This window comes from Chinchilla lanigera, unplaced genomic scaffold (genome assembly GCF_000276665.1).
Source record: "Chinchilla lanigera isolate Chin_1 unplaced genomic scaffold, ChiLan1.0 scaffold00131, whole genome shotgun sequence".
NCBI lineage: Eukaryota > Metazoa > Chordata > Mammalia > Rodentia > Chinchillidae > Chinchilla > Chinchilla lanigera.
The window spans coordinates 1,158,162-1,168,823 of NW_004955532.1; the positions used below are offsets into that span (position 1 = coordinate 1,158,162).

Sequence of the window (10,662 nt, forward strand, 5' to 3'; positions counted from 1 at the left end):
CGCCGGAGCGGCGCGCGCCCCACCTCTGCGAGCTGAAGTTCGGGGCCGGGGGCCTCCGGCCGGGTGCCGGGGTCTCGTGTGGCGCCCTCGCAGAGAGGGGAGGCTGAAGAACTCGAGGTGTCTGCTGCTAGGGGATGCGGCGTGAGCTGCTCGTTTGTGCGGGAAGGCTCTGGACCCCGGGACCCTCGAGTCTTGGCTCTTGGGGTCCCCAGACCAGCCCCGCTCCTGGGCGCCAGTGAGCCTGCTGGCCTGAGCAGACCCTTGAGGGTGGACAGCCAGGGGCATGTGGCCCCGGAGTCCCCGGTTCGGTTGAGAATGATTGGACCCTGTGGGACGGCGTTGTGGGGAGAGCCTGGAGTCTGGCTCCTGACAGCAGGTGGGGGTCCCTGGCGGGGATCCCGGGCTGCCCGGGCGCTGTGGAAGTGTGGGGAGGCTTCAGCAGGACCCGTCTGGTGAGGGGGCTTGGAAGAGGGGGCAGAAAGGATGCAGCGTGGAGAGTCCTGTTCTTGTCACCTTACTTCCAGCTGGACAGAGACTCAGTTGCTCCTAGTTGTTGGAGCAGGGGGTGACAGGACCGCCTGGGTGTCTGAGGTCTGCCTCCTCCCCACTTGTGTGCCGGTCAGAGGGAGTGGGTTGGGCCCTCCTTGCCCTCGGCTGCAGGCTGCTCGTCTGTTCCCTGAGGGCCGGTCAGTAGCCCTGACCCTTTGTTTTTTCTCTCTCCTCCAGGTGGAGGCAAGGTTCCTGGACTGGTCAGATACTACCTTGCAGGCCTGGCAGAATCAAGATGAGCCCCAGAGTGTCTCCCCAGTGAGGCCTGCAGCCGGAGCAGACAGCATGGCCTGCCACCGGCAGTGAACACCATGGCTACAGGAGGTGGCCGGGCCTTTGCTTGGCAGGTGTTCCCCCCTATGCCCACTTGCCGGGTGTATGGCACAGTGGCGCACCAGGATGGGCACCTGCTGGTGTTGGGGGGCTGTGGCCGGGCCGGGCTGCCCTTGGACACTGCCGAGACACTAGATATGGCCTCGCACACATGGCTAGCACTGGCGCCCCTGCCCACCGCCCGGGCTGGTGCAGCTGCTGTGGTTCTGGGTAAGCAGGTGCTAGTGGTGGGCGGTGTGGATGAGGCCCAGAGCCCAGTAGCTGCTGTGGAGGCCTTCCTGGCTGACGAAGGCCGCTGGGAGCGTCGGGCTACCCTCCCTCAAGCAGCCATGGGGGTTGCGACTGTGGAGAGAGGTGAGTGGCTACCCAAAGAAGTTCCCTCAGGTGCCCAATACCCTCTGCTCACTTCTGACTTGGTCCCTTACCCACTGAGCTTGAACAAGAGCTTCCTTGGATCTGGCCTTTCCTCTTGTATCCTCTGCTACCTCCCTCTGACCCGGGCTTGCAGTAGCTTTCTGTTAACTGATTTTTCTGGCTGGGAGGCAGGGGCAAAGCCCAGGCTGGCCCCCAAAGTGATGGGAGACCCCAGCCACCACTCTGCCCCATTCTTCATCGCAAAGAGACAGTGTGTGTGCCTGTAGGGGGAACAGTGGCCTGATGACTTCCACGGTTATAAATAGGCCGAGATGGAGGGAGGGGAGCAGGGCCTTGGCTCAGAGCCCAGTAAGTGCTTAACTGCTTCGACTCCCCCCCAACACACACACCAGGGATCCTGTCGTGGACAGAAGCCAAGCTGACCTGAAGGTGGTTGCCATGGAAGCCCCTAGTTCATAGGCACATTACTCCAAGGCCCCCAGACATGCCTCTAGCTCGCTTTGAGGGCCTAACAGAAGGCAAGAACCTACTCTAGTGAAAACGTGTAGTGTAGAGGTGCTGACAGGGTGACCGTGGATGAGCAGTTGTGGCCGGCACCTCTATCCTGCGGGTCCAAGCCCCTGTATCCTCATCTCCACCCCCAATTGATCTCGAGTCCCTTCCCCAAAATCCATGCTAACCAAATCCTTATATACTTCAACACTCGTGTAAGTAAACCATCCCTGTCATCAGGGGAGCCCCCCCACCTTGTGGCCTCCAGGTCTGACCACTGGTCCCAACCAGCCAGACTCGGTTGCCATAGCGTCTCCAGGGAGACAAAGCTGGATTATAATTAGATCAGCTGCCTCCTGCTCTTCACTCAGAAGGGCCCCAGCCAGAGAAGGAAGCACTCTCACCTTCCACTCCAGATAGGTTTCAGGGTTTCAGACAATGACACGGATGTCTCTCCACACCTTATCTAACCGGGGTAGCTGTCAGGGTGGAGTTCCTTGGCCAGGCTGGGGTGTAATCTGAGTTACTCTTTCCTATACAGATGGTATGGTGTACGCTTTGGGGGGAATGGGCCCTGACACGGCGCCCCAGGCTCAGGTGCGGGTGTATGAGCCTCGCCGGGATTGCTGGCTTTCACTACCCTCCATGCCCACACCCTGCTACGGGGCCTCCACGTTCTTGCATGGCAATAAGATCTATATTCTGGGTAAGTGCCTAGAGGGTGTGGGAAAGGGGCTCAACGTTCACAAGTCCCCATCCCTGTAGGTTGGCTGGGTTAGGGATCAGGCACAGTCTAAGACAGCAAGATTTTAAAAGTTTTGTTGGGCAGGCGATATAGCTTAGTGGCACAGCGCCTGCCTGGCAAGTGCAAGGTTCTGAGTTCAATTCCCAGTACCCAAAAATAACAACAACAAAAAACAAGTTCTGTTATGTGATCTGGTCCAACCCTGAGGCTCTGATCTCTGGTGGCCCTGCTGGGATTGTAAAACCAGCCCCAGTGCCTGAATATCTGTAGGCTGGATAGTCTGCATGCCCTTGTGCAAACAGGTGGGCATGGGAGGCCGAGGCAGACAGATCTGCAATTTGGAGAGTGAGGAGCCCAGCAAGTCCCTTGGGCTCACTCCCAGCTCCAATTCCATTGACAGGGGGTCGCCAGGGCAAGCTCCCAGTGACTGCTTTTGAAGCTTTTGATCTGGAGGCCTGTACCTGGACCCGGCACCCAAGCCTGCCGAGCCGCCGGGCCTTTGCTGGCTGTGCTATGGCCGAAGGCAGCGTCTTTAGCCTGGGAGGCCTGCAGCAACCTGGGCCACACAATTTCTACTCCCGCCCACATTTTGTCAACACTGTGGAGATGTTTGACCTGGAGCATGGTGAGCACTGGCTGTCCTGGGCTGTCCTCTTACTCCCTGCGGGATGAGGGATGTAGCGTCTGAGTGGCTAGATGTGATCTCCCCTCTCCTGCAGGGTCCTGGACCAAGCTACCCCGCAGCCTACGCATGAGGGATAAGAGGGCTGACTTTGTGGTTGGCTCCCTTGGGGGCCACATCCTGGCCATTGGGGGCCTCGGTAAGTCTCTGTGGGAACCTGGAGAAGGGGGCCCAAGACAGGAAAGAGTTGCCCCTTAGCAGGAGTACTTCCTTCTTCAGCCACTGCGGAGGTGTCAGGGCTTTGTTAAGTTCTGTTTCTTTACCCGCAAATCAGGCAAGTTGAGGTCTGCCTGGCCCAGCTCTCAGTGCCTGACTGAGGCTCTGCGTCCACAGGTGTCTAGGAGACAGCAGGAGGACTGAGTGCGTGGCCAATTGGCTAAATCAAATATGAGTGAATGAATGAACAAATGACTCCAGGGCAGTGATGACCAAGGCACTGAGAGCCCATCCTGGGGTGACACTTACTGGGCTCTTCTCTGGGCTCGGGGAACAAAAAGTCTGGAGCCCCTCACATAGAACCATCTGTCTCTCCTCCATACAGGAAACCAGCCATGCCCTCTGGGCTCTGTGGAGAGCTTCAGTCTTGCACAGCGGCGCTGGGAGGCACTGCCCGCCATGCCCACAGCCCGTTGTTCCTGCTCTAGTCTACAGGCTGGACCCCGGCTATTTGTTATTGGGGGTGTGGCCCAGGGCCCCAGTCAAGCCGTGGAGGCACTGTGTCTGCGTGATGGAGTCTGAAGGCCTGGTGGGACGTGTCATTGGAGCAGCTCAGTGCAGAAGTGGGTGCCTATGGCTCCTTTTGCTCCTGAGGGAGCTCTCTGCAGCTCTACGGGAGGAGGGAGGCACAGAGGTGGACCCTTGAAGTACTGCCTTTGGTACTTGGTTAAAGGAGCCTTTGTCTTTAGCACAGGACACATACAAGCTCACACCTACCTTTACCACCATTCACTCATGAACTACCTATCATGAACATACCCTTGCCCTGCAGCCTGCTAGGCCCTGTGACCACCTGGGATGCGTGGGGATGGAAGACCTGCCCTTGCACCCTGCGGGACAGTCCTTGTTTAGAGTTGACCAGGCCGCCCCTATGGCTATTCCTGAAAAATCCTAGTGGCCAGTCTGTCTTGAGGGTCCTTGTAGGCCCAGAAGCGTTCAGAGAGGGTTGGGGAACTGGCAGGGGGCAAGAGGAATGCTGGCCTGGGGCCCTCTACACTGCTGTTGTATGACTTTGGGCAAGTCATTTTATCTCTGTGCCTCAGCATCCTCACCTGTCAAGGGGGATCTCTGAAACCTTCCTGCCCTACCTACCTCACAGGGCTGTTGTGAGGACCCAGGAGGCTCGATGTAGAAGTAAAGGTTCTGTTCAAATCCGGTGTGGGGCTTCTGGTGTGGACTCCCATGCTGTCCTCACAGCCTCTGCCCTCCTTCAGGGACCTTTGCTCTCCCGGGGACGGGGTCCCCAGGGAGCTCCTTGTATCTGGCCTCTGTCCCCAGAGTGATCTGGTATCTCAGGTGCCTGTAAGCCTCAGCTTTGCCTTAGATGACGTGGCATAATAGCACCCCCTGCTGCTGTAGGAACTGGGGACCCCAATAGGATGACCAGAGAAGAACTCAGGAAACAGTAAAACTGCAGGGTTAGAATAGTCTCTGGGTCCAAATTACGGTTAGACAGTTGCCTCATGGCTTCTGCTCACCCCTGAAGGGAGGGGTGGTTTGGTGCAGATGTTAGCCAAGGCAGCCTCCCTGTCGGCTGTGGGGAGCCATCTCTGGGGCAGGACTGGGTGCCTACCCACCAAACCCCACACCTCCTACGGGAGGCTGCCAGCCTTTCCTCCTCCAGTTTTTTTTTTTTTTTTAATTCTGTTTTGGTTTGGTTTTTTGTTGTTGTTTTGTTTGTTTTTTTCCGGTACCGGGAGTCGAACTCACGACCTCGCATTTGCCAGGCAGGCGCTGTGCCGCGGAGCTAAATCCCCAGCCCCATTTTTTAAATTCTGTACTGGGGATTGAACCCAGGACCGTGGACATGCTAGGCAAGCACTCTGTCACAGCTACACCCCCAGCCCTTTGTTTTGGTTGTTTTATTTGAGTCAGGGCCTCTCGAAATTTCCCAGTCTGGCCTGGAACTTGTGATCCTCCTCCCTGGACCCCTTGACCTCCCAAGTAGCTGGGATTACAGGGAGATGTGCCCCGGCCTTTGGTCCCCGCTGGTACAACTGCTGGCTCCGCTTTCCTTGCAGCTACACTGAGTACAGTCTCCAGCTGTCTGCTGAAGTGCTGGAAAAGTGTTTGGACCCACCCAGTGTGTTGGTCGTGGCAGCCTTCCTGGACGCTGGGCCTCTTCCGGCCTCACCCTTCCTCACCTTGGGACAAGGCTCCCATGGCAGTGTCTCCCCAGCCAAGCTCATGGATACCATAGACATGAGTCCCACGGGGGTCAGCTCTGGGTCGCACACCACTGATTACTGGCCCCTGAGACCTCTTGTGCTGCAAGCACAGGCAGGCGATGTGTCAGCTGTCCTCGTTTAATGTTCAGGACCAGTGCAGGCACTCATAGACCCCAGGGTGAAGGTAGTGCTGCAGGAGCTTGGGTCTTGGGATGGCTGGGAGGTCAGGCAGTGTGTCGGTGACAGGCACTTGGGGCCCTGTCTTGTCACTGCCACAGCGACCACCAAGGGACGGGTGGCAGAAGTTTCGCTGGTAGGTAGTGCTGGCGTGGACAGGCTGGATTTGTACAAAGTGAACCAGACGCTGAGGGAGGCTGTCAAGTCCAGAGCCTGACGGGAAGTCATGCTGGTAGGAAGATTTCAGGGGCCGCTGCTGGCTCACTTCTATCTCACAGGGTGCCCAGCGCAGGAAAGTGTGCCGCTGCCACAGGCGCTTCAGATCTTTCTGTCTTCCGATTCCCTGCAGCAGACAGTAGGGCCCCTCCCCAGCGGTACAGGCCCTTAGCCCACAGAGCTAGCACCAGGCATCTGCTTGGGCCGCACCTAATCCAAGTCTGGTGGTGCCTGGCCTGTGTAGGACCTCCTTGGCCCTACACTGGCTTCACTGGCTGCCTCCTCAGTGATGCTCTCTATCCAGCGTGAAGCCCCTATCAGTGCCCCCAGGACATGCGAGTATTGACGGGGAATTCGGCTGAGGAGCCCAGTGCAGAGGTGCCTCTGAGGAGTGCACTGCTTCCCGAGGGAGAAAGGTTGTGGAGGAGAGAGGGGCACTCCTGTGCCGTTTCATGGAGCGTCCCCTCCCCTCGTGGTTTTTTCCCAGCCACCCCAACACACGCTGTGCCCTCACCTTCCACCTAAGCTAGAGGGCTGTCCCCTCTCCTTCCTCCCCAGCACTCACTTTGTCGAAGGAAGTGCGGTTGTCGTGCTTGGAGAAGAAGTGCTGTGCTGGCTCCTTGAAAAACAGTGGGGAAAAAAAGAGGGGTGATACTTACTCCCCCAGGTATTGCCTCAGGGCCCTTACGGCAGGAGACCACCCCTCAGCTGTTACAGCAGTAACACCTTGGAAGGTCAGAGGCAAATTAAAGTAGCACCTCACTGCTAGGACAGCTTGTCCTAGGACTTGTCCTAAGTAAAAACCTCTCAAGCTGGGTTGAGGCGCCTATCAGGTGTCCTTCCGTGAGTGGACTGTCTGGGACTGGATCTGAGTCCTCTCCTTCCATCCGCACTCATTCCCCTGACAGCACACCCACATCCTGGGCCCTAAATGCCATCTGGAAACTAAAATTTCTATCTCTAAGGTGATTCCTGATCCCCAGATACAATAGCCAACTGCCTTCTCCGCATCTTTGTATTAATGCCAGACAGAAATCTCTAACACGTGACAGCTTCAGATCATCCCCAAACTCACCCTGCAGCTTCCCCCAGCTCAGGCTACAACAGCTAGATCCTGCCAAACACCTTAGACTTCTTTTTTCTCACATTCCACATCGAACGTGGCAGGAAATCCTGTTGATAAATCCTTCAAAGTGTACCCGGGAATCACAATGGCTTTCTCCGGTACGAACCACTTTCCTCTGTTGCCTAGCTTCCTGCCTAGTGCCCCTTCTTTCAAGCTTACCCCTCCAGTCTGTCATCCTTTTAGCAGCTAGAATTTTTAGCACATGAATTCAGTTACATGTTTGCCAGAAGTTTACAACAGCTGCTCATGTTTGTACCAGCCAAAGGCGTCATAGTGGTCCATAAGACCCACAAGCTACTGACCCTTTCCTATTGATCCTACCTCCAGCCACATGGGCCTCCTCCCTGCTCCCAAACATGGCAGGGATCTGCTTCTCAGGCTTTTGCACCACCAGTCCCCTCAGCTAGCCATAAAATTTCTTCTCTCAGGAAAGCCTTCCCTGACCACTATGGGAGTAATCCCATGTCCCTAACTCACTATTGTTCACCTGCTAACACTCTGTGGTGACATATTATTTCCTATCATCTGACCCCCCCCCATAGAACATAAGCTCTTTGTGGGCAAAAGTTACTGTCTATAGTGCGTACATCTCTAACTTTAGCACTGAGAACAGTGCCTGACTTTGTACTACATAGACACTTGCTATTAAACCAACGAGTGGGGACAGAAGATCCCAGCCCCAGAGTATTTGCTTGGGCTTAGTTGGGGCCAGAAAACCTATTCCCAAGCAGAGAAGGACCATGAACCAAGGCTTCCAGACTTTGGCAAGAATGTCTCCCATGTCCAGCTCCTTGTGTTTGTGCCTGGGATCTGCCCCTAGAGCCGTCCCCTCCCCATCTACCTGGATTCTGCTGCTACAGAGATGAAGAAGTTTGATCTGGTGAAATCAGGCTTGGCTGGGTTGGAGGTATGAGCAATGGGTGACGATAGAGTCCCAGATAAAACATAGGGACTGGGGGCCAGGGATGTAGCTTAATAGAGTACTTGCCTAGCATAGCTGAGGTCCCTGGTTTTGATCCCCAGCCCTATACCACAGGCATGCACACACGCTCACACATACCAAGGGCTGGCTCCATCCTGTACCCCTAAACCAGTCAATGTAAAGCCTATGGTATGTTTTTAATAGTCTCCCCCTTTGGGGCTCCCTGCCATACTGCAGTGGTAGTCTCTAGACAGTAAATTCTATGAAGAGGGGAAACCAGCCAGCTTTAACTGTCATTCTTCATGAAGCAAGGTGACACACTAGAAACCCATGGCTCAGTAGTAGAGCATGGCCTTGGCACTTGCAAGGCCCTGGGTTCAATCTTCAGTACCAAAGCAAAACAAACAAAAATAACCAACAAAAAACAAACAACAACGAAAAACAATCCCAGGACTCTTAGGAAAAGAAAAATCTTCAGAATCTGAAGCTAGGTAAAAAGTTCTCAGACTTGAAACCAAAACAAAGAGCCAAAAAGGAAAAATAAATTGGACTCATCCAAAAATTTAAGATTTTGCCCTTTGAAAATCTACGTGAAAAAAAAATCTGTGTGAAGAGCATGAAAAACTATAGACTGGGAGAAAAAAATATTTACAAAACCCATATCCAACAAAGGACTAGTATCTAAAATATATAAAGAATTCTACCATCTCAACAATAAAGTAATCTAATTAAACAACATGACGCTGTTTCACCAAAGAGGTTAGACAGATGGCAAATGACAGCAACATCATTAAATAGTAGGGAAATGCAAATCAAAACCACAATAAAATATCACTACTGTCTATCAGAATGACTAAAATTAAAAATAGAAACACCACCAAATGTTAGTGAGAAAGCAGAGAAACTAAATCATTCATGCATTGCTGGTGAGAATGTAAAGTGGCACAGCCACTCTCTAAAACAGCTTGACAGTTTATTTAAAAAACTAAACATGCAACTACCATATGACCCAGCAATTGTACTTCTGGGCATTTATCCCAGAGAAATGAAAACTCATGTTCACTAAAAAAAAAAAAAAAAAAAAAAAAAAAAAAATCTGTGCCCAAATGTTCATAGCAGCTTTATTTATAAAAGCCAAAAAATTGGAATCACCTCAGATACCTAATATTGAATGGTTAAACAAACTGGTACATATGTGGCATGGAATACTACTCAGCAATGAAAAAATGGACTATTGATATGTGTTTGGATGACTTTCTAGGAAATTATACTGAGCAAGAAAAATGAATTTCCAAAGGTTGCATGTTTAGACAGCATTTTAAGTGATAAAATTTTAGAAATAGGTATATAGAGACAGAGAAGTGTGTAGGAGTGGAAGGCAGGTAGATGTGGAGATAAAAAGACAGCACCAGTGATCCTTGGTCAGAATCTAAACTATGGCGGTGGATAGATGAACCTACAGACCATAAAACTTTACAGCTCTTACAAATAAGTGCAAGTCAGATGACATCAGAAAAAGATTAGTGGACTGCATCAATGTCAGCGTCCTGGTTTTGACATTCTACCACAGCTTCAGAAAATGTTACCACTGGGGGAACCTGGGTGAAGTGGAGAGATTTTTCTTCATTATTCCTGATAACTGCTTATGAATCTTTAATCATCTCAAGGAAAGTTTTAATTTTAAAAAATTCTGGGAGCCTGGGGCAAGTTCCAGTGACCTCTCGGATTCTCACCTGACTCAGTGTCCTCAGAACTGTACACAGCCCTAGAACGAATGCCTCCGTTGTTGTAGGCAGTTCTGATTCTCATTATGCCTACAGTGGCACGATAGTCTGTCGACTCCCACTGATTCAAATTTGCTCTCTCAAAACTGTGGGAGCCTGGTAAGAAAAATAGTCATTTCTTCTATAGCCTAAGCTCTTCTGCGTATTCTTGCTGCTGAGGAGAATTATCACTTGCGTCTTTGTTTCTAAAATATTCAGGGGCCCCTTTCCCATAGAGGTGATGAAACCCATGGTTTCTAAGCAGCTGGGTCTAGAGCTCTGATTCCCTGTTTCTGAGGTCTGGAAGGAGGCAGCGTTTATACGTGGGTGGCCAAGGGCCCTGTGCAGTCTGGGCGGTCACAGTCAGTGGGTGCTGAGAGAGGAACCCTGTATCAGACCAAGGTGGGGGCAGCCTGGGGGCAGAGCAATCTTGGCACCACAGGGAAGGACCTGGCCCTATTCGGAAGTCTCCAGGACAGTTGCTTGACTTTAGGAGCCAAGAGCAACAGTTACATTTCCCGAGAGTCAGGCAAGTGAAGGCTAGAATAAATAGATCAATAGAGCTCAGAAGAAAAATGAAAATGAAAAAAGAACTTTCTTGCATCTAAATGTCACAGACAAAATTTTCACCTCCCCAAAGGAAAATAGATGCCACATCTTAGGCTTTCAACAGTAGCTGCAATCAGCCAACTGAATCCTGGTATCTCCCAACCAGTGAAAAAATAAGATGTGTACCTTCCCTGAGCAGTCCTATTAATTAAAACAGCTCTAAATCTAGAAAGACCCAGGAGACTTGACATTTATACAACCTGAGCCCAAAACACACCACAGCTATTTGGAGCCATTGATAATGCTAGTTAATTCTTTTTTTTTTTTTTTTTTTTTTTTTTTTTTTTTT

General features: G+C 52.3%; 2 protein-coding genes across 2 annotated transcripts in view; one reads left to right on the top strand and one right to left on the bottom strand.

Annotated features, from left to right (window-relative positions):
* Positions 1–726: 726 nt before the first annotated feature.
* Klhdc8b (kelch domain containing 8B) lies at positions 727–4,549 on the top strand (the record flags this gene model as incomplete). Its single annotated transcript, XM_013507665.1, is given in 5 exon segments — positions 727–1,236; positions 2,291–2,455; positions 2,895–3,119; positions 3,214–3,315; positions 3,718–4,549. Coding segments are annotated over 5 exon segments (1,065 nt in total). The 3' UTR covers positions 3,915–4,549.
* A 688-nt stretch (positions 4,550–5,237) lies between these two features.
* Positions 5,238–10,662, bottom strand: part of LOC102011476 (chromosome unknown open reading frame, human C3orf84) — an 8,799-nt gene continuing 3,374 nt past the window's right edge. Inside the window, exons 3-4 of the mRNA XM_013507577.1 lie at positions 6,519–6,572; positions 5,238–6,101 (exon numbers count right to left, since the gene is read on the bottom strand). Of these exons, the coding sequence (XP_013363031.1) occupies positions 5,706–6,101; positions 6,519–6,572 (450 nt within the window). The 3' untranslated portion in view covers positions 5,238–5,705. The remainder of the gene's footprint in view (positions 6,102–6,518; positions 6,573–10,662) is intronic.